The sequence below is a fragment of the Podarcis raffonei genome, chromosome 16, assembly GCF_027172205.1.
Source record: "Podarcis raffonei isolate rPodRaf1 chromosome 16, rPodRaf1.pri, whole genome shotgun sequence".
Taxonomy (NCBI): Eukaryota; Metazoa; Chordata; class Lepidosauria; order Squamata; family Lacertidae; genus Podarcis; species Podarcis raffonei.
In genome coordinates this window covers 23,038,022-23,061,077 of record NC_070617.1, presented here as the reverse complement: position 1 = coordinate 23,061,077, position 23,056 = coordinate 23,038,022, and the positions used below count along the sequence as shown (strand labels likewise).

At 44.9% G+C, this 23,056-nt stretch overlaps 2 protein-coding genes across 16 annotated transcripts in view; one reads left to right on the top strand and one right to left on the bottom strand.

Annotated features, from left to right (window-relative positions):
* MTMR3 (myotubularin related protein 3) overlaps positions 1-1,429 on the top strand; it is a 56,634-nt gene extending 55,205 nt beyond the window's left edge. For 11 of the 14 annotated variants that reach the window (XM_053369516.1, XM_053369519.1, XM_053369517.1 and 8 more), the window contains one exon: positions 71-1,429. In XM_053369516.1, coding sequence (XP_053225491.1) covers positions 71-242 — 172 coding nt within the window. In that variant the 3' untranslated portion in view covers positions 243-1,429. The remainder of the gene's footprint in view (positions 1-70) is intronic. The other 3 variants (XM_053369520.1, XM_053369514.1, XM_053369512.1) reach the window with 1 other exon arrangement.
* A 2,682-nt stretch (positions 1,430-4,111) lies between these two features.
* LOC128404140 (acyl-CoA dehydrogenase family member 11-like) lies at positions 4,112-21,943 on the bottom strand. 2 transcript variants are annotated; one of them, XM_053369527.1, is made up of 14 exons: positions 20,830-21,943; positions 19,225-19,457; positions 18,596-18,695; positions 17,626-17,743; positions 16,757-16,899; positions 16,008-16,157; positions 12,703-12,797; positions 12,048-12,147; positions 11,111-11,251; positions 10,505-10,597; positions 8,628-8,735; positions 6,593-6,764; positions 5,324-5,390; positions 4,112-4,607 (listed from the first exon to the last, which is right to left on the bottom strand). In XM_053369527.1, the coding sequence occupies exons 1-14, from the start codon at positions 21,373-21,375 to the stop codon at positions 4,481-4,483; spliced, it is 2,193 nt and encodes a 730-aa protein (XP_053225502.1). In that variant the 5' UTR covers positions 21,376-21,943; the 3' UTR covers positions 4,112-4,480. The 2 variants fall into 2 exon arrangements, with proteins under 2 accessions (XP_053225502.1, XP_053225504.1); XM_053369529.1 differs by lacking the exons at positions 16,757-16,899; positions 17,626-17,743.
* Positions 21,944-23,056: the final 1,113 nt, after the last annotated feature.

Below are 23,056 nucleotides of genomic sequence, written 5' to 3'. Positions count from 1 at the left end.
CTGTTGTGGAAACTGCATTCCTGAGTTGCAAATTTACTGTAATTTCTTCTCTTCCTGTTTCTGACTGAAGGAATTGTGGGAATGTCTTTTGCTCCAGCTGCTGTAACCAGAAGGTGCCGGTCCCCAGCCAGCAGCTCTTCGAACCCAGCCGGGTCTGCAAATCCTGCTACAGCAGCTTGCATCCCAGTAGCCCCAGCCTTGACCTCGAACTGGACAAACCTATTGCTGCCACCTCAAACTGAGGCTCCAGCGTGGAAGGAAAGCTGGGAAGAGACAGCACCACCTTTCCCTGCTAAGCAGATACGCACATTTCTCTGCTGACTGAAGCTGGTAGGACTGGAGAGAAGCCTTGCACTCTGGAGTTGGGAGGAGAGATGACATGCTCAGAGAGACAGGATGCTGGGCCTGTACTAGTGGAGCAGAAACCCCTCCTTTCCAGCTGTTCCTCCCAGTGTCATTTTCATCCACCTCATGTAAATTTTGTGTGGATTTTGCTGGAAGACGACGAAAAGAGGGTCTGGAATCTTCCCCGCTGGCATTTCTGTTGCCCTGCTGTCATAACTGTGCTGCAGACGGATGATTCTACCTTGCTGTGAGAGGAAGGGTAATCGGTCCAGAGACCTTGTGAATACCTTGTAGCGTCAGTGCTTATGCTTTCTTTTTTCCCAGTCACTCCTGTTACTTCCCAACAGCAACCTGCTGTTTGGGAAGTTGTTGCTGCTAGAAGAAATGGGAGCTGCCTTCTCAAAAAAAACCTCTCTCCCTCTCTGTTCTTAGAGTGGGCTTAGCTATCCTTGCTGCACGAAAGGGCAGGCGTGGCGGGGGGCGGGGCGGAATGGGTTGCAGATCTCCACGTTGGGCAGTCCTTTGCCGATGTTGGCAGACTTGTGGCTCAAGGTAGGCAATGCCTGGACCACTTTGGCTAAAGAAAGTGTATGCTTGTTTGAGGAAAGTGAGAGGGAAGGGGGATTGGACAGACCATTCCTGTTCAGGGTTGTACTTTTAAACAGGCACCTGACTGTAAGACTTTTGTACATGCAATTTGTTTTGAAGGAACTGGTGTTTGGGCTTATTACTAGCTGTTAAAATGCTATCCTTGCCCCCACTTTTTTCTTCTTAAAAAAAGATAGTTTACACAGAAGGCAGAGCTGCTTCGCTGCACTGGGAAGGCTGCATGCAAAGTCAAATAATATTGTTGGCCAGGCTCCCCCTCTCACAAGGAGAACCCCAAAGCAAATGGAGGATGGTTTTGATTTATTGGGTTTTTTTCTGCCCAGGAGAGTCAGTGAAAACTGGTTTGCCAAGGCCCCCAAACTAGGGCATTTTAACTGCCCCCCCCCCCAAAAGATATGTATGTAAAGATACAACTCATCTAAAACGAAAATGTGCCCCTTACATTAAAATCACTTTTCTGCTGCTGTGCTATGAAGAGTTTTGAGTCCTCCTATTTTTGTTTTAATATCGTCTTCCCAACCCAACCCTGCCAACAAAAAACACTTATAGGTTTTGGTTGGTGGGTGTGAAAATACATTTTTTTCTGCAATTCATTTGCTAGGGGAAGCTGAAGCAGCTTCTGCCTAAATATTCCACCAAGTAGTGACATGCCTCTATCTTCCTCTGCCCCAGCCTGTAGAATTTGACTACTGAACATGTTTCCCTTATCACACGGCTGCCACCGCTTGAAACTGCCTCAGCTTGAGATGTCTTCCTCATGGCACAAGTTCGTAGGCAGCACTGATCTCCCTGTGGGCAACTGTACCCAAGCCAGCAACTGTGGGGAATGTGTGGCACTGCCAGTAAAGCCCTCCAACCATACCAAGGGGGGCTGTGTATTAAGAGCAGCATGGAGGAAGAAGAGAGACTCCAGCAGCAGTGGTGTAATAAGCAAACCAATCTTCCGAAAAGAGATTGCAAAGTTAGAAGTAACCTATTGCCAAGATAGGGCAATGCCTTCTAAAGTGAAGTTTTCGAGTGTATTGGAATACCCAATAGAAGAAAGCCCTGTCAGCAAACTTTTCTTTCTTTCCATGTTCTCTGTGAAAAGGTGTGTGTGTTGATTACAACACAGTCATACAAGGGAAGCATTTGGGAATGAAAATCAAGTCTTTCCAAGAGGCATAGGAAGAGACTTTGCACCTTTTAAGGCAGCTTGGGGATGTACGTAGCTTCTTTGTACTCCTTTCTTCCAGCTGGGAGAACAGGCAATACAAAGTTTGGCTCTAATTTGGCTTTTGGATTTTTAATAGAAAATTAAATGTTATGGGAGTATGCAGCAAAGATGCATAGCACTCTTTTTTTAATAGAGGTGGGAGTTGCAATGGAGTAAATGGAGTTTATCTGTACTTATCCATTAAAGTGGGTGAATAGAGAGATGATTTTTGAAGGAAAAGCATAATTGTGTTGCGCACTGTGGCAGTGTGGTTTTAATGGTACAAATAGATGGTGAAAACAAGGTCTAATATTCTGCAGTTCATAACGACAGGTGCCAAGAGGTTCTGATACGGGTTTTTTGGGGGGCGTGTCTGTGATGTACAGTGTGAATAAACGCTTGCAGCTCTTAGTCTTTTTGATCAATGAAGCACTTTTTTATTAATATTTTATTCTTTGTATGTAAAGCAGGACACTCGCGCCAGATAGCTGTGTATATATAATACTCTTCTCTCCTGAAGAGGAGCACAAAGTTGCTCCTTTATATTTTTCAATTTTCTTTTGTCAAGAGCAAGACATAAATACTTTAGAATTGTTAAATATATAAATAAAAGTGAATAAAGTTTAGAGTTTTGCACGGGAGCACTTGCTGACCCACTTCCTACTTTTTTAACTGCCCCACCCTTCCGTAAGCTGGAGAAATGTGCTGCTACGTCTTCCCTTTTTTCCTTATCACTGGTTTGGGCAGGGTGGTGGTGGCAGCAGCAGCCTTGTTTGCCTTTGGAAGCAAGTTGGCCGCTTGAGGGTTTTACTAGTATGAGATGCCCCTCCTCCTGTCAAAAACCTTTCAAAACCTTTTCATGTATATATATGTACACACTGTGTTGTACCAAATGCACGAGCTATGAGAGACACTGGTGTACTACACAGCTACATCCCTCATTACTCACACAAGAGAACACTGCATCACCAATTGGGTATTCTGCTTGAGGTGTGTTCACTATCTCAGTGGCAGGCAGTAGGTAAGATCTACAGCAGCCTTTCTCAACCTGTGGGTCCCCAGATGTTGTTGAACTACAACTCCCATCACCCCTAGCTAGCAAGGCCAGAGCTCAGGGATGATTGGAGTTGTAGTCCAACATCTGGGGACCCACAGGTTGAGAACCGCTGATCTACAGCATTAAATGACTTTTCCTGCGCTCCCAGCTTACCATATAAATTTCCCAGTTTACCATATAAATCTGCTACCAATTTCTTTCTCCTTACTCCCTTTAAGCAGCCCAGCTAAGTATCCCACAATAAAACTAGAGTTCTTCCTAGCACTTTTCTTTCATCTGATCTGTTTTGGCAAGAATCTCCATGTTTATAGCCTTCTCTGTCATCCCCTCTGGTAGCTCCATCACACTCTCTGGAAAGACGTGCCTGTGTAAACCATTTTGCAAGTGGGTGAGACTTGATATGAACATTTGGTCTGTAGTCTTTGGTCTGTGTGCTGAGGCTACTTGGAGCTGCCGCTCCTTGGATTCCCTTGTGGTTCATTAGGAGCAGCTAACACCTATCTGGCTGGATAAATTGGCTTTCCATCTAATTAATTCCATGGATTTTCTTCTGAAACCACCTACAGCTTTTGGGGTTGCAGCCTAAGTGCTTGCAAATTGGAAAGGTACCTAGGGCTTAAATGGGGTATTTTTGGTTTGCAGCAGTTATATGGGCAAAGAAAGGGCCTTCGGAACTTACTAGTTGGGATGCATACACACACACACACACACACACACACACACACTGCTTTGTAACCTATATCATTTAGCCCTGTTAATATCTTTTTGTGTGTTTCTTGACAAGTGTACCTGAAATGTAACTGGGAGCTAAGCAGGTGTCCAATGGAGGAGCCACATTCCAAACTTTTTGACACAATGCCACTGTCCTTACAGGTCAGGTTTGCTTTGTATTCCATAATGAGCTAGAAGTTGATTATGCTGAGTGGTCATAACATACCTGTATGTCATTAAGGTAGAGGCACAAAGAGTAACTTGGGGATCTGTTCAACTGTGATTTGCAGCCATGGATTGCATCCAGACTTGGGTTCATACACTTCTTTCCATATCCTCATGGCTGTTAAAAATTAAGAACTGAAAAGAGTTGAATGCACACAGTTGAATGCAGTGTTTTGTGACAAAGGCTGTTTGTTTCTCAAATTTCTACTTTTATTTACTCAGTCTCTGCCAGCTTACTTCAGAATAAGCAATACCTTTTTTATTGTATGAGAACTGTCTCTCTCCCCACTAACTCCTTTATTCCAGGATAGTGCATGGCATCTCTTCTGCATTCCTTCTTACAGTCTTCCTTTCAGAACTGGGTGTTTGTCATAAACCAAGGAAGTATCCAGAGAAGCTGCTCCAGTGCTATAAGACCCAGCTTTGTCTTCACTGTCCACAGGGCACATCTCTTGGTGACACCATCTGTAAGAGTTGCAGCAAAGCCCTTTGTGTACAACTGATTGAAACTGGAAATCTGGTTTTAAACTTTAAACCCATCAATGATTCTCCAACTGCATTAAGCAGAGGTGGTAAACCCTTGGCCCTCCAGGTGTTGCTGAGCTACATCTCCCATCAGCCTCAGTCAGCGTGGCCAATCATCAAGGCTGATGGGAGTTCTAGTTCAATAACTTATGGCGGGTCATAGGTTTCCCACCTGGCTAAAGGTTTGCAAGAAACTGCCCTGATGTATGTTGGAAACTAAATACTATCTCTTCGTCATAAGCATCAACATTTAATATTTATATTTAGTGATGAGATTTGAGACCATCTGCTCTGCCACCCATATTCAGGAGCCTAATGTTCACAAGGGACGTGTGGTCCCTTTAGAAAACCAAACAGTCTACTGGATAGATTTGACCACTCTGAAATGCTTATGTGAGAGTTGACCGCCTCCCACCAATATCACACAGCTCTGTCCTCTCATTATGTCCCTCTCTCGCTTCCCTACATGCATACAGCCTGGCTCTCTAGAGCCGTATGAGAGGTTGTCCGATCTAAACTGTTTCTCTTCAGCCTTGACAGCTGCACTGACTTTCAGCATTCCAGGACTGCCCCCCTTTCTTAAGGAGTTAAAAATATGAATATGTCTTTGCCATCTTAGAAATTGCTTTGGAGGATGGACTAAGCGTATTTAATACCTCTGAGCAGTATAGATGTCTGTGGCTGATGCATTCGGCCTGGCAGCATATTCCAGCAGGAGAACTCCTATGTAAAGCAAATATAGGTGGTTAACATTACTGAGCTATCGTCCAAGTAACATTATTCTGCTACAGCAGGGAGGGGAAACCTCAGGTTCAGGGGTCAAATATGGCCCTCAAGCACCACTTAACCTGGCCCTTAAGAGTCTCCCTAGACCCACCCCTCACCACCCTTCTGTCATATCCTATTTGCATGTTTAGGCTGGCTGGAGTATTCCCTTGAGCTCCAATAATGCTGCTTGCTGGAGGACAGGGGTGCATAGAAGCTACTCTATTGTAAAAGGTAAAATTTACATTTATTTCTCCACCACTTTGGGTTTTGGCCTTACTCATCACAGGTCTGTGGTCCCTGAAAGGTTTCCCTGAAGGGTATGCAACCCTCTAACAGAAAAAAGTTCCCCAGGCTGAAAAATGGGATTTAACCTAGAAGGTAATGAAGATAATGTTTTCAGATGGGTTTATGCCTGAGGAAGTAGTCAATAGATCAGGTAGTCACAGGTGGTGGAACAGAAAATGGCAGTGATTGGGAGCAACAAGGAAAGGTGACCTGGCCATTGGCTTCTCTGAAATTACACTGGTCACTGGCACCCTGCTTGCTTAAAACTACAGCAGTTCACATGGACAGGAGATTGTGCATCCAGCATCTTCTGAAGAATTCCGAGACATGTTCTTAGGAACAATTGCCTCAGTGAAAATAAACTATTCCAGCTTGATGTGCCGGCTTTCCAATAAATTCAGTTCTGTGCTGATAACTTAAATCTTTTTGATGTCCACTGATTTGGTGCTGCCCTCTTGTGTACTGCTATGTGCCATATGATGTTAGTTGTACTGAGGGAGCCAGACTCTCCTTTGTATCGGGAACCAGAACACATTTTGTGCCTGTCAAAAATCCTCTTTTCATTGTCAAGGTATTGGAAACAGCTGTTTTTCAATTATAGATTTCTTCTCCCTATCCCAAAGTAAATTTATTGCATCTTTTACATTAAGACATTTTACTCCTGCCTGAGATGAGTCACTTGCTACGTGGCTGTGCATCCAGTCAAAAAAAATGCCACTTTTTAATTATTGGTCAGCGACTCGCAGTGCAGAGTTGGGTTGGAAGATCACCCAGAAATGCCTGGTGATCATAAGCTTCAGCCTACTGCACTGAATTCTACATCATTCTGTAGTAAGCTGGCAAAGTGATTATTTAACAGCATTTTTCATTACCTCCATAGATCCGTGCCAGAGCATAGGCAAAGTCTCTTGCAGACAGCTGCATCGCGGCTTCCCCCTTTAAGCTTATTTTCTGAGTGAACTGTCTGAGTTTGTGGAGAGCATTTTGAACCATTTGCACAGATATTTCCAGTTCAGAGACGCTAAGCGCCACCTTCAACCTGGCCTGCAAGGAAATCAATCATATGGTAATCAGTGTTTCTCGAAACAGCCAGTACTGCTGTCCAATCTAAACCATCTTTTCAGCTGTTAGCAAATCTGAACCAAAGTTTACATTTTTTCCGGACAACTATGTTGATCTGAACAAGAAAGAAGCTTGGGGTACCTTAAAGGATTTACAGTTGTCAGTATGACATAAACTTTTAAGAACTTGAGTCCGCTTTATCACATGCATAAGCGTTATCACATAGTGCAATGGGGAGGGGGGGAGTCTGTAGTCCTCCAGCTATTTTTAGACTACACCTATCATTCCTGAATAGTGCCCATGCCAGCTAGCTGATGGAGACTCCAAATCCCATGTTGCAGCTTCCAAATCACATCTGGAGGGTCATGTCCCCCTCCCATGTCATAGAATAAACACACATGATGTTAGATGGAATGAAATACAAAAATACAGCCGGGATCAAATACGTTAAACCTTGAGTCAGAGCTTTCCAAACTGTGTTTCATGACATTTTAGTGTGTCAGCTGCAGTGTATAAGTGCAGCTGGTATAACCTTCCATTTGACAGCATGGCTAAGAATCAAGCCATCTATGGTAGATGTTTTTGTCACCTCTTAATAGTGGCCTTCTCCTCAACCTGTTACCCTCTGCCTTTCGGACTATAACTCCTGTTAGCCCCAGCCAACCTGATGGTTAAAAAGTACAGTGATTTCTTAAATACTTTGGCCCCTATTACACACATGTCTATTCACAAACTCTAGAAAACAACCATTCGTCTTTATATTCATGATATTTGAGCTTTGTCTCTTTGCAAACCACTCTAGCACAGACAAACTGCTGCAATCTCTTAATCACAGCTGAGGGCACAGGAATGGATGTGGCTTATGCACTCCTTTCCACCTTCTGCAATCTTAACAGTAGCTTAATGCAGCCTTCCCCAGCATGGTGCCCTCCAGAGGGATTCAGCCACAAACTAGGCTATGTTCAATGTGTTGGCTTTGGTGTATAAAACCCTATAGAACTTGGGACCACGGTACCTGAACGTTCATCTCACCCCCTATATACCCAGTCAATGATTATGCTTTGGAGGTGAGGGCCTTCTGCAGATGCCATCTTAGCAGGAGGTTCATTCCACACATTGTAAGAATCAGGTCTTTAGGGTTCTGGCACCTGCTGCCTTTGAACATTATGTGCCACTTCTGTTGCCTTTTTGGTACCTGCTGAAGACCTTCCTCTTTCAACAAGCCTTTTAAGTGGATATATTTCCCAGTCTGCATCTGTACTGGAATGGTTTTTAAGATTTTTGATTGTTTTATTGCTTGCTTGCTTGCTTGCTTGCTTGCTTGCTTACTGGGCTCCTTTGGGTGGACGGATAGAATATAAGTTTGGGTGGACGGATAAAATATAAGTTTGGGTGGAAGGATAGAATATAAATTTAACAAAATCACACACACACATGCCATCAGCCCCTGCCAGCATAACTCTGTTGGCCATGGCTGTTGGGAATTGCAGTCAAAACCATTAGGAAGGCACCAGGTTGGAAGGTAGGTATAGTTTAGGATTACATTTGTAGCAGTGGCATTAACAGTAAAGTGTCGCTTCAGGTTACAGACTCCGCTAACCCAGAAATAGTGCTTCAGGTTAAGAACTTTGCTTCAGGATGAGAACAGAAATCGTGCTCCGGCGGCGCAGCGGCAGCAGGAGGCCCCATTAGCTAAAGTGGTCCTTCAGGTTAAGAACAGTTTCAGGTTAAGTACGGACCTCCGGAACGAATTAAGTACTTATCCTGAGGTACCACTGTATAGTTTAGGATTACATTTGTAGCAGTGGCATTAACAGTAATGTGTCCTTGTTGAGGAATGCTCACCTGGGCAGTAGAGAAAAATGCATCCAGCACTTTTCCTTGGCTCTTGACTAGGGAGCGCAGAACATCCAGAGAGAGGATATTGGTTGTTCCTTCCCAGATAGTTAGCACCTGTCAGGGAGTCAGAGAAAAGTGGGACAGCAAACAAAATGACAAGGGAAGCCAAAATCTAAGACATTGAGGGGAAGTTGAGATGTTAGACTAGTAATGGATAGAAGAGTAAGAACAACTGTGTGTCACTCCAGATGAAATATCGCTCCTGAAATCTCTGCAATATATCAATCTCTGCCAATCTGTCACCCTCCAGATGTTTTGGACTACAACTCCCACCAGCTCCAGCATTCTATGGCTGTGCTGGCTGGGAGTGCTAAGAATTGTAGTCCAGAACAACTGGAGGGCACCAAGCTGGCAAAGACTGAAGAAAATAAACGTAGAAAGCTGAAAAAATAAATTGCCCTTTCTGGTCACAAAATACACTGGTCAGCACGGTTTTGAGTTGGAAAATGGGTAGCAGAGGATGCTGAGCTCTTTCCCAACAGCTGCTTTCTACCATCTGTGATGTTCCCATCCAAACTATATTAACAAGCAGGGGAATAGCATGGGGGGGGGGAGCAGCAGGCGCATGATTTTTAGGGGGTGTGAACCACACAGGGAGTCCTGTCCCACCTGCCTGCTGCTGGGGGTCTCTCAGCCCTGGAGCCTGGCCTGGCTTGACCGCTGTGTCCCCAGGCCCCTTGCCGAATGTCTGCCTGGCCAGCGTCAGGGTGGGATGGGGATTTGCCAGCCAAGGGCCATGTCGGTCAGCCAGGCTTCTCCATGCATGGGTGGGCAGGGGTGTAGCCCCGCTTGATTCTGGTGGCCAGGGATGAACTAGCACACAGGCTCCGTGAACCCTCCATGCCCCATGTACGTACACTTAGCAGTGTTGGTGGTGAGGGAAAGCCTGGCATGTCGGGTTTTCTGGGCCCTGCATGTCAGGTTTTCTGGGCCCTGCATGTCCAGCCCCCGCCCAGTGCACACTCGCCCCCGGCCACCAAAGAAGAACAGAAGACCGCTGTAAACAAGTGAGAGTGGAATGGTGACACGTACCCCCAGCCCTTCTCTGATGAGAAGGGATTGTCAGGACTTCATTTCATGTGTCTGCAGTGTATCGTGTGGTCTGATCTTAACCTGGCCTATATCTAATTTGTAAACAAATATTTTGGGGGTGTTGCTTGATCTAGGGCAGGGTGGGCACTGCCCTCCAACTAATATTTTTGAATGCCCCTCCCAAATATAGCCTGTTTGTGTTTGCATAACTATTCCTTGATAGTGCACTTTGTAGCTGAGAACTGGTCCATCCTTCACAATCTGCCAGCTGTGCTCATTTGTTACAGCAGACAGAGGGTTGGGGCATCTCAGGAGACTTCTATCGGCTTACTATAAATATTCATCTTTGAAGAAATAACATTGGCACTAAGGGATTGTATCTAACTCATGATTAACACCTGCCGTTAAATTGAAGCCCCTGGTATTTGGCGCGTAAATCCAGTTACAAGCTGTAGGGACACAGTTTGAAGCTGTTCTTTCTAAGACATTCTGTATCAACAGCTGGTGCATTCTTAATCCTGGAGAAACAGATGCAGAGAGTACATTTTTGAACTGCAGTACTTTTACCTGAAAAAAGAGTGAAAATAACTAATTCTAGTGTGAGCTTAGACCACTGTGACAAGCAATGTCTAAGCCCCTGGAGACTCCAAATAATGGAGCCACCACCAAGATTCTGAAGCCAGTTTTTGTCCCCTGCTCTACCTCAACAGCACTGCTATAGGATATAGGCTGCTAAAAGAAGGAGACGCTAAAATGCCTTTTTTGCAGGGTGTGGGTGTGTGGCTTAATACCTGGGCATCCCGCAAAATTCCTGCCAGGCCTGTATCTTCCATGTAGCCCTGCCCTCCAAAACACTCCAGCCCTTCTGAGGTAACCGCAACAGCCTGCAACAAAGACATGTGGTATGTGCACATTCCCATTAACCTTGAACACCCAGAGATCTGCCCCTGGTCTCCGCCCATCTCTGCCAACTTCATATACACCTAAAGCGCATTACAGACCTGTCAGCAGACTGGGGTGTGGGGAGGTTAAATGCAGCACATTTGCACTATCCCACTTTGCACTCTCTAGAATCTGGGGATGGGAAAGGCTTGGTGAAAAGAGGATCAAGGCTAAGGGACCACCCTAGGGCAGAAGCCCATCCAGGAAAACATCTGAGTAGCTATCTTTCCAATATGTTTATAATAGTTCAATTTCTTGAATACGCTTACCCTGGCAGGGTGTTACTATTTCACAACCACTTGGCCATTAAACAATTACCAAGTTTTGATCTTTCCTTTCCTTTCCTCTTCTCCCCCACAATTAGCATCTGGCTGCTCTGTGAATCCTCCCTTTTTGCTTCAGAGCCCAATATGTAACTAAACCATGAAACCAAATTCTAGGCCTTGAAACACTACTTGTTTCCCAGTGTAAAGTTTGACAACAGGCGTCAGCAGCCTAAGCATGTGCTGGTCTTGTTCAGTGTCCTTCTTGGTTTCTTCCAGTCCAAGCAATTTCCCTATCTCCATCATCAGCAGGAATGCTCCTCGAGCTTGCACCTGCAGGAGCAAGACAACGTGGGATCATTGGGGCAGGGTGGAGGAGCACACAATGTTCTAACAACAAGTATCAGAAACAAGCAGAAACAGGGATTTCATATTAGGCAAGGGCGGTAGCTGAGTGGCAGAACACCTGCTTGGCATACAGAAAGTCCCAAGATCAATCCCTGGAATAGACAGGTAGGGCTGGAAGTGTTCCCTGCCTGAAACACTGGAAAGCCAGTGCCAGATAATGTAGACAGTAATGAACTAGATGGAAAACGATGTCTTACTCAGTTTAAGGCAGCTTCCTATGTCTTAAGGATTTTAGCTTAATGGTAGAGCATTTGCCTAGCATGCATTAGGTCCCAAGTCTGATGCCAGACATATCCAGGTAGGGCTGCCGGAAATCCTGGTTCAGTGCATGATATATCCAGGTTCCCTGCCTGAAATCCTATAGAGCCATTGCCACCACCTCTGGTCACTTCTTTTTGCACTCCCACTTGTAAGCTCCCACCCCACCATGAGACAGAGAAAAACACAGGCATTTTGCTTTTCTAAGGGAGCTGCTGGATCCAACAGAATTTATCTGAGGTCTGAAAAGCACATGGAGCTGAAAGAGGTCGTGAGAAAGAACCTCACTCTTCCAACTTCCTCCGTCGGCTCTATGGGCTTTTCAAGGGAGAAAGAAAAAACCACCTTCACCTCACGACGAAGAGGAACGTGAATGTGGAGAGGAGTCTCATGTGCTTCGTAGGTGGCAGGGGAAGACCTCAAGGGTCAAGGTCAAACAAAACCAGCACCTCCGAATGCTCACCTCCATTCGAGCCAAAGTCTGCATGTGCAAAGGGTGAGCCTTCAGGGGTTTTCCAAAGGCTTCCCTCTTGGTGGCATAATCCCTTGCCAGGGTGATCACTCTGGAGATGGAAGGCAATTTTTAGCTAATTAAATGCAAAGGTCACATGTGAGAAGACATGCCCCAAGGTCGCAAAGGCCACAGCTGTTGAGAGGAGTGACTAACCTGTGGCCACAGCTGTTGAGAGGAGTGACTAACCTGTGGCCTTCCAGATGTTGCTGGACTACAACTTGCACCAGCCCCAGCCAGCATGGCCAATAGTCAGAAATGATGGGAGCTGTAGTCTAACAATATCTGGAGTGTCTCAGGTTCCTCATTCTTCCTCTGTGTAGACTTCTGATTGAGGTAGCTAATTGTAGCTCACAAGCAGTGGTTTTATTTGAGAGATAGTAACATGGAAGTTACCATCTGCACCATATACTGCAAGTACATGATTCTCCCAAAGGAATCCTGGGAACTGTAGTTTACTACCACAATTGGAAACCAGGAGTTTCTTAACAGTATTTTCACAGCCAACTTCATCTTATTTAATGCTTATTCAGACAGCAGCATGATTCAAAGAGCCATAATTAAGCCCAAGGGCCCAGTAGGTCTTAGGGAAGAGGACATGAATTACCTTCTCATGCACGCAACTGCATAAATGACATTGTGGATCCTAGTGATGGTCATCATGTTTACAATGGAAGCCACACCCCGGCCCTCTGCAGAGATCTGGAAGCATGAAGCAGAAAAAGCCAGAATAAGGTTAATTAGCATAGTCTGGATTGCAATTTAGTAAAAAGGGAATCTATTTGTTTTCTCTCATGTTCTCCCTGGGGCATAAAAGCCTATAATAACCTTTCCGCCTGCCCGTAACTCCTAAGCAGAGCAGTGGGAACTCTGCACAAATTCTTCAGTCAAGAAATACATACACACAGGACTTCTGGGTTAGCGCCATCAGCAATGGCGGAGTTCCTCTTATCGAGAGGAACCCGCTCCGCGAAAATCGGGTCTTGCCACCACGGCGAAGGCGGAGACCCTTCAAAAATCCCAGGCGGAGGAAGCCTGGGAACGTGGGATTTGGCTGACACCAGGAGCGCCTCCCCTATTCGCAAGGAAACCCCTTTTTCGGGGATCCGAAGCGACGTGGGGTGAGCGGCGCGGTGTTTTGAATTGACCGCTATTTTTACGGAGTGAAGCCGCACAGCTGTTGCCGGAGAACGCTGACTTTTTCCTGTGGACAATTGGACTCTAAACAAGTACCCATGAGTAGAACGGAAAATTGGATTAAGAAACATTTTAATTTGGCACTGAAGCGGGAAGGTTCTAAACAGGAAGTCCGCCTTCTGCTTTTGTAAATAGACTGAAGCAAAGATTGTGAAAGCTAAAGTCTAGAAAGTCGTATATAAAGGTCTAAAATTCCTCCAGTTTTAACCACCAAAACCCCTCTTGGAAGCAGGAGTAAAGAGGGGGAATTTTGATTGTTCAAGCCTGCAGGAGAGAGAGTAAAGAAAGATAAATTTCCACCGTCTCAAACCTGGGAACGGGGTGTCAGAGACAGAGATTTTTGAGGAAGTTCATTGACTGTGAATGGAACGTCTTTTGACAGATAGTTAAAGAAGAGAAACAAATTGATTCCAATGTTGCCTTTTGCATTTAAAAGAAACAAAAAATTTGAAAAATGAAAGTAATTCTCTTTTGTTGGACCTGCTTTCAAAAGATGGATACAAATAGAAATTGTCTCCTCTAGAGGGAGCTTGTTAAATTGTTGCTGGAGTCGATCTGGGGATTTCACAGCTGTGGAGATTAGGATTGTGGGACCAGACTCTGACCTTGAATAAAAATGTGTTTGGAAGAAGTTTTGGTGCCTGCTTTTTGCAAGACAAGCGCTTTGTTGGAGCAGATGCATGAGAAGATGGATTTGATGACTGTTGCAGTCAAAAATTTTGGACAAACAGCGAATATTTATACAGAAACCATTCAGGAACCAACCCAGGAACCTGTTTTGACAGGGCAAGTGCAAATGCAGAAGATAATGGAGGAGGTTGCTGTTGAACCTCAAGTAACACAAATGGAGAGACCCGAGGCCCTGCAGGAGCATAAGCCGCTGTTCTTGAAGACTGAATTTGGAGTGGGCCGGGGGGGTCTGGAGTTGTGGGGGCCCTTAATTTTGGAGGGACTTTGAAACATGCTTTTAAATACTCTCTGGACTACACTGCTGACTGTGGGGAATGGAACTGTGGGGAATGGGCTGATCTGCTGAGGAGAGACGGAGATATTTTTGAGTTGGAGTATCCCCGAGACCTACTCCTCAATGAGAAAGGAAAGAAATTAAGAAAGAGATCAACAAAAGACAAGGTAAAGTGCAGGTATAAACAAGAAGAAGATCTGCAGAAGGGACATGGAAAAGACTTAAGAGCCTCGGACATAAGATTACCAGGTTGATGGACTAGATGGAATGGACAGTAAGGACTGACATAACCCGAGACCAGGAAGAAGAGACGTTGGATGAAGATTGGAAGAAAATTTTTTAAAAATTTATTTTGGGAATTAGTGTAAAATTAACGGGTATTAGGGAAAATGTTGGAATGAAACTATTTGGCTTTAGTAGAAATGATATAAGGAATTACAAAGTACAAATAAATATTAAGTTTTAATATTTAATATTAAGTTTTAATACAAAGTACAAATAAATATTAAGTACAAATAAATATTAAGTTTTAAGCTTTAAGGTATTTTATGGTAAGATAAGATTAAAATAAATTAAGGTAAATTGAATGACAGAATATAGTGAAAGATGGAAAGGATTTGCTGAGCTAATTAATAGGTTAGACTGTTAAGATAAATTACCTAATAAAAATTGAGAAAGATGGAAAGAATTTGCTGAAACAAATAACTGAACTAGAATACAAAAAGGGAGGTGTGAGGAGGTCGATGAAACAAGTAAATGAAAGATAAAGATATGGAATATTGGATGTGTGGTTTTTTTTTGTTATTGTTGTATTGGTTTTTATGCTTTTTTCCTTTTTTTATGTATTGTTATGTATGTATTGTTAAATTTTTTGTTGTTTTCTTCTTTTTCTGTAATTTTTGAAACTTCTAATAAATATCATTTTTTAAAAAAAGAAATACATACACACAGCACAGTTGCATAGATACATATCTAGCCATTGGGAAGGGAAGAGCAGCTCATAGGGTATAAACAACAGGAATGGGGTGAGGGGGCAGCTCAGAAAGCAAAACAAACCTGAAACATGCTAACAAACGATTGATGCAATTCTTTGGTAAGGATCTGCGTAACAGAAGCAGAAAGGGCATGAAGGCCAAGGAACGAATTTTCAAGGATGCCAGTGGTGGATGGGACGAAAGGCAAAAGTGATCATGGACAATAATCTACTTTCAACACACACACCTCTTTATTCTCCAGACAGACAGACAAAGGCTATTATTGGAGTTCAAGGACACATTCCACCCTGGCCAGAAAAAAAAACACAACCCTTGGGGTATAAAGTAGGGCCAGTAGGGTGTGTGGCCTGAGGAGTTTTAAGGCCCAGATAGAGAGACCTGGAGCACCGCATTTGGCCTCCAGGTCTGAGGTTCCCCATCTGTGAGGAGATTGTAAGGTAGAGGCCACAGAGTGCATTGGCCTGCTCTTAGTCTTCCTCTGAGTACCATAGTACTCCAGAAGGCATTGTTCAACAGTTTGATGCTGTTTCTTTTTTGCTAGTAACTTGGTTTTCCTAAGGAGGCGGAAATTCTCCTGCATGCTGCTTTGGCTGTTAGATGTCTGCTTCTGCACCTGCATGGCAGCTCCATGCATGGGCAAAATCCACAGAGAGCTGCCCTGCTCCAGAGCACCTTGCTTTCATTTGTCTCATACCAGGGAAGTAGAAAGTGAGCTTTGGAGGAAGTTTTCCTCCACACCTTTTTCTTTTTGCTCACCTTGAGTGACTTGGCTCCATTTAGGAGGAGCTCTGCGGTGGGCAGTTGCCTTGTGCCCAGCTTGTCTTTCAGCCGTTGTATCTCAATCCCATTCAGCTTCCCTTCCTCATCGCGCATCTTCAGGTAGAACAGAGACAGACCTTGGGAGCCCTGCGGCCGAGAATGCAAAGGTGAGAAACACTGATTGGTAACAAGGAGAATGGAGCTAGAATGAATACATTGTGCAACACATTAGTGCAGCAATGGGAAACCTCCAGTCTGTGAACCAAATTAGGCCAGGCAAGGGTTCTCTTTGGCCTGTGAAGCTGTTTTCTGCAAACCAAGCCCACCTGATCCTCACCTGACATTGTATGTGAAATGAGGATGTTGCAGGTAAAGACATGGCTGTAAGGGAACAATCAGGATCCATAAAGTATACTACTCTGGATAGTTTCTTGGCAAACAAGGTTTGCTGTCAGTGCTGATCAGCTGTTTGGTGATGATCCCTGTAAGGGATTGGCTGTGCTACAGAGTTCTCAGAGCTTCTTAGTGCAGCTGATTCCTGCCCAAAGTGGGTCCTGCTATAAGCGCTGATCAACTGATTAACACAGCAAGGCCCAATGGATCATGTGATGTCAGGTGAGTGGCAGGTAAGTGGCCCCAACGCCTGTCAAAATGGCCAGTGAAGGACCCTGTTTCTCACCCCACTTCCACATTACTGATTACTGCTTGTGAGCTGGTCCTTCAGTTTCCCCAGTTAGGAATCTGACCTGCTGTATTTGTCCATCAGCAGTCATGGTCCTTGCCAGTGTCAAAGTTATATCTGAATCAGTGGCCGAAGTAAACCATTTCAAGCCATGGAGACTGTAGCTGCCATCAGGGAGTTCCAGGGCTACTGTCTCTGTGCCACTAGCTGCAAGAAAAGAACACCCAGTCTTAGCTGCTGCTGATCTTCACAAATAACCAGCACTGGCTTCAAGCTGAAGAAAAAGCAACATTATCATTCAGCAGTGTAGCGAAAAAAGAAGCTGGCACCTCAGAAACTTTGGGAAAAGGTCATGGCACCTGCTTCATATGCAGAAGTTCCCAGGATCAAACCCCAGCATTTCTAGGTAAGGCTGGCAAAGACCCCTGCCCCAAACCCTGGACAAAAGCTGCCAGTCTGTGTACCCTGCCCATCTGGCTGTGTTTCCCCAGAAGCCTGCAGATAGATCTGAGTTCAAGTTTAACAGAATCACATGAGAAAGCATTAGAAACTATCCTATTTTATTCATATAGTCATGGTGGTGCTGTGAGTTAATTGAATTTTTAAACTGTGAGACTGCACATGCTTAGAGTATTATATTTCTTTTATTACCAGGTTGGTAAACTGTCTTTCATTTGTTCGTTTTTCTTTTCCATTAGAAATGTGGAAGCAGTTAAAAGCATGGAAGGGAAGAGGTGTTGGGGTGGTGGGAGAAATGTTATTTGTGCATTTCTCAACAGACGTTATACACATGGCCCTCTAAATGACCTCTCCCCATGCCTCAACAGACCATTAGGCTGATGGTATAACATTATCTAGCTGCACCACTACTCATTTCTTAAGGCATTTTGTATTGCACTCTGTGTCAGACTTCCCACTTTGGGGTACACTTACCAACATCAGAGCCCCCTCTGCGTTCAGTCATCCACTGGCCAGAAGTCCAGAATTTGGCAGGGTCACGTGATGTCAAGTGGATAAAAACTTCTTTGAGGGGTTTGGGGATACCCAAGGACTGTTGGGAGTTGCAGGAAACAGACGGGAGAAAGAAAAACAAACAGGATTTCCTCTCCTGGTTCCTTCCACAGCAGCCCAAAGCTCCTTTGTCCTGTCATTTGTTGCTCCTCCCTCTTTATTCCACTGCATGCTTTGGGAGACCAGGTGGGAGGAGAGCTGGTCTCAGCAGGAGGGGGAGACTCCCTGAATTCTTCAGCAGCCTCCCTCATTTCTGTCTCCTGGCCCCATTCCTCTGACACCTCTGAGGCTCGGCTGCCCTCCGCCACAGCCTCTTCCTGCTCACTAAACCCTGTTGCTTATTCAGCTTTCAACACTTTCCTCTGATCCTGCATCATTGTCCTACCACAAATGCCCTGGCTCTGAGCCTTCTCTGCCTGGTGGTTCCCTTGCTGGTGCCTCCCACCACTCCTCTGCATCCAACAAGTCCATGACAGTCTGGCTAGGGCTGGGTGAACTGCAAAGTCAGGCAAGGGAGCTTTCCCACAGAGGTCTTACACAACAACTCACTATGGTGCCCTGTAGGCTCAGAGCCCAGTGTGATAGAACCAGTTGTGCTGCCAAAGATCTGCCTCTGAGATAATGGCCAAAAGGCTTTTCAGCAGAGCTGGCTGATATGCATCACTTTGGATCTAAGCAGAGCCATTAGCCTACCTCAGTATTAGTCTAGCAGCTCTCCAAAGTTTCTAAATAATAGTGTTGTGGATAGGGGTTTTGTTTTTTGGTAAGGGGAACTTATGGGTAGGGCGTTTTACTTTGGTAGCAGCATTCCAGAAATGAACCTCCAACTTAGTCTAATTCAGAGCAATGCAATATAGTGATCTACCTGCTGAGCACTGACTTGTGATCTCACCTCTATTACTTTTGCTGCTCCATCAGTCATGGCCAGAGGACATGAAAAAAGACCAGAAGAAGGTGCGAAAAGGTACAGTTTTGCAATCTGATGAATGCGGCTGTGAAGGAGAAACAAAGCCTTGCTGAATTTAGAAATGCCAAGGGAAAAATATTTTTGCTATAGAGAGATCTCAGCTGGATTATAGCTACACAAGAACACAAGAAGAGCTTGGCTAAAGGCCTATCAGGTTCAGCACTCTGTTCTCACAGTGGCCAACCAGATGCCTCAATGAGAAGCTCACAAGCAAACCATGAGTACAACAAAAGTCTTCCCATTTCCAATTCCCAGCAAATGGGGTTCAGAGGCTTACTGCCTTCAACAGCGGAGGCAGAACATAGCCATCCTAGCTACTAGCCATTGATAGTAGCCTTACATGAATTTGCCTTGCTGACTTTTAAAGCAACCCAAATCGGGGGCCAATCATTACATGCTGTGGGAGTTCTACTGTGGGAGTGCTTTCATCTAGAAAAGTGTCACTATCCCCACTGTAGGGACATTTCATTTTGAATGGCACTGGAGGTATATGGACATGTTCGCCGCCCTGAAGTGTGGCCAACTGAGTCTGAAGGTGTCAACTAAATTTGTACCTCCAGTTAGAGTATCTCCTCTCATAAGCCTCAGCAATCAGCCCCTCCTCAGCCGAGATCTCCTTCATCCTCTTCCAGGCTGGGCAGGTGATAATTTCATCCACATGCCGCCCCCAGGCATCAAACTGCTTAAGTTGTGGAGGGTTTATCTCACACTCGCGTCCCAGGAGATCAATTTCATCCTTCACTCGAGCCCCAAACTGTTCAAGGTCTAAACTTTCATCAGCAAACACCTGCAAAGTAAAAGAATGTGGGCAGATGGACAAGTATGTACAGGTATGTATGTATGTATAAATAAAAAGTAAAATAAAATAAAATAAAATAAAATAATAAAATAAAATAAAATAATAAAAACAAAACAAAACATCACAGCAAGCAGAACATAATACAAAGTATTGGGCTCCCTGTTTGACCTCACCTGTCTCTTGTACTGATCCTTTTAAACTGAGTATTATGTACTGCTGCTATTTGAAATGTGCTTATGTTATAAAGAATCAACCCCGCTGCCTGAACTTTTGGACTTTCCTCCCGGACATGGCTTAGGAGACTGTCTTGCACTTAAAAAATTTACTACTTAATAATAATAATAATTTATTATTTATACTCCACCCATCTGGTTGAGTTTCCCCAGCCACTCTGGGTGGCTCCCAATCAAGTATTAAAAACAATACAGCGTTAAATGTTAAAAACTTCCCTGAACAGGGCTGCCTTCAGATGTCTTTTAAAGCTAGGATAGCTACTTATTTCCTTCACATCTGAAGGGAGGGTGTTCCACAGGGTGGGTGCCACGACCGCACATACATAACTGCACATACATAATGACCCATACATAGTTCACTTTTCACCTACTTCAACTAGCAAGGTTTGTTTTTAACTGTGGACAGCAGCTTGGGAACAGGGCAAACTGCTGGCTTCTTGCATAACTTTTAAGCAAAGAACAAACACCCATTTGACTTTTAAATCAGTGGAGGGCAAAATACTTTGCTGTAACACAGGGGAAGAGCATCTGCTTTGCAGACAAAAGGTCCCTAGTTCAATCCCGAATGGTGGCTCCAGGTAGGGCTGGGAAAGGTTCCCTGTCCAAACCCCTGGAGAGCTGTTGCCAGTCAAATATACTGAGCTAGATAGGCCAATTGGTTTGATTCAGTGGAAGGTACCTTCCTATGTAGGGTCAATTAACACAGGTGAGAGAACAGAACCTTTAGCAATGTGCAAAAGATAGTGATGGCTTGTGCAGTGGTCCTTGGTATAGGAATAGGAATTTTACTAACCTGTCTCTATTTCCATTTGTGAAATATTGGATGGTATTCAAGGACAGCTTTGGAATTCAGTGTAGGCTGCTACATTTGGATGCATGGGGTGCTGCCCTAAGAGTCTCAGTCTTGCTTTTTTAAAAATCAGAGGAAGTAGTCAAATCCATGTAAATTGTCTGTGCAAACGAGCTGAGATTCTTGCATTGTAGGGGGTTGGATGAGATTACCCTTGGAGTCCCTTCTAATTCTACAATTCTAGGAGTCTCTAGATGTCACAGAACATTGTGTGTGTGTGTGCATTAAATATATATCTGTGTGTCTATGTATATATGATGATATATAAAATACAGACCTCAGCGGGTAGCTGTGATTTCAAGTAATCCTGAAGAAAAGCATCTTCCAGGTATGGATTTCCAATCCTAGGCTGCTCTTGACAAAAGACACCAATTTCTTTCCTGGCAAAAAGCTCCCTTGGGTGTTGTGAGGAGCATTTTTGATCCATGGCCTCCACTTGCTGATTCCAGCCTTTGGAAAACGCGATTGGCCTTTTGCCCCAAGCTTTGCACTTTTGATTCCCTGCTTGCCCTAAGCTTTGCAACCAAACTTCGCAGTTTGACAGCTTCGGCTTGCAATGCGTCCACATGGCCAACTTTCCAAAATAAATAAACAAACAAGCCAAAAGCCAAAAAGCAAACCAAAAGCGGCCAAAGAAAGAACCTAGCGGGCGCGTTTGTTTCACCTTGAGCCACCTCTCCCTTCCAACAACACGATTAAAAAGTTCAGTAAAGGCGGAAGCCGAAAGGGGAGCGACCCTGCGTGCATAAATAAGTTTAGAAAGAGACAGCTCCTCTGCGGGCCAGGAGGCCAATTGCCCTAGAGGCATGGCTGGGATTTGCATAAAAAAAGAAAAGAAAAAATGGATCTCTTTCCCTTGCGCAAGCAGCCGGCAGGAGGAGGCCGGCGAGCAACGCCGAAAGGAGACTTCATAGGTACACCTTGCAAAGCACCGATCTGATGGATTCACCAACCGGCAAAAGGAGGAAACAGCGGAGCTGGCGGAGCAGATTCCCTCTCTCCACCCGATTCACCTTCATTTGCACGAAAAAAGGAAGCTGCCTTCTACAACTAAGTCAGCCCATTGGTACTGTATTGTCAACAAGCCCTGGCAAATATCGCTCTCCAGGTTTTCAGGCAGGGAGTCTCTCCTCGCCCTTGCCTGGAGATAGGTGCTTTTTAGCCACTGAACCCGGATTCATGCTTCAATATGAAACTAACAACATGACTAAAGAGGTTCAGGAAAGGAGGTTCCAATAAAGGCGGAATACGAAAGAGGGACAACGACGCCTCCTGCATAAACCAGTTTAGAAGCAGAGGCATGGCTGGAGGCGGGAACTGGGGCTTGTAACAAAACAAAGGACCCCTTTCCCTTGCGCAAGTAGCCGGCAGGACGAGCCTGAATGGGGCCTTGGAAGCTGCCCCTTGGTCCATCGAGCTCAGTATTGTCCACAAACCCTGGCAGCAATCGCTCTCCAGGTTTTCAGGCAGCGAGTCTCTCCCAGCCCAGCCTTTGGAGATAGATGCTTTGAGGCACTGAATCCGGATTAATGCTTTAATATGAAACTAAACGGCCAGAGGTTTTCCCTCAGACGGAGGTTTTTCCCCCCTCAGGTGAAATAGAATCCTACCCGTTTCCCGCCTAAATTCAGCGCCCGCCTGAGGGAGCGTCGGAGTGGACCGTTGAATTTAGGCGGGAAGCGGGCAGGATTCGACCTGAAGGGAAGCTCCGTCTCAGGGAATTTCCGTCTCAGGGAAATTGTGGCTTTCCCTTCCGCCGTCGCAAAACTCCCCCAGATATATAGGGAAAGAGGGAAACAAATGTCCCCAGTCCTTGCCCCAACTTCGAGATAGCCTACAGCCTACTAAGAGGTCTGGAGAGGCTCAGTTTCTTCTCAGTTTGAAAATAGCCCTCCTCTGATCTGATCCTCAAGGGAAACGCGCTCTGCACTTGCTCAGGGACACTTCAGCTTGCTTTCACGCGTTCCAGGGGTCGCTTAGTATTCATTTCTTAAATTTATAATCCCGCCCTTCATTGCAAATGAGCCCAGGGAGGCAAACACTTCTGTAATAAAACAATACAATTAACGACTAAACAAACAAACAAAAAAGAACTTCCAAAAGCAGTTTAAAAACCTCTGGGGATAAATTCAACTGCTCTCAAAGCTAAACAGGGATTGTTTCCAACTTAAGTCCTGCTCAGGGTAAACCCGTGGGATTTTATTGATTTAAATGAGTCACACCCACTAACTTATTGTATGGTACATACAGTGTATGTATAATTGTTGGAAACCACTTGGATATTGTTATGAGTATATACACATTTATTAAAAATAAATAACCCTCAGGGGTCAGCAAACTTTTTCGGCAGGGGGCCAGTCCACTGTCCCTCAGACTTGGTGGGGGGCTGGACTATATTTGGGGGGGGGGGAATCAATGACAGAGGTCCTCTGGCTGGGTCGGGATGGTATGGGGATGAGGGACCAACTCCCTTCTCTTGCGGGGGCCCAATTAGTGCCATTGCC

What these genes read in the sequence shown, in the direction of transcription:
- LOC128404140 (XM_053369527.1), bottom strand. Translation starts at nt 21,375, where the DNA reads ATGCAAATCCCAGCCATGCCTCTAGGGCAATTGGCCTCCTGGCCCGCA. An exon ending in GAGCAGCAAAAGTAATAGAG is followed by an intron (nt 17,744 to 18,595) that starts GTGAGATCACAA and finishes AACTCCCAACAG; the next exon opens with TCCTTGGGTATCCCCAAACC. An exon ending in CAGAGGGGGCTCTGATGTTG is followed by an intron (nt 16,900 to 17,625) that starts GTAAGTGTACCC and finishes CTTTTCTTGCAG; the next exon opens with CTAGTGGCACAGAGACAGTA.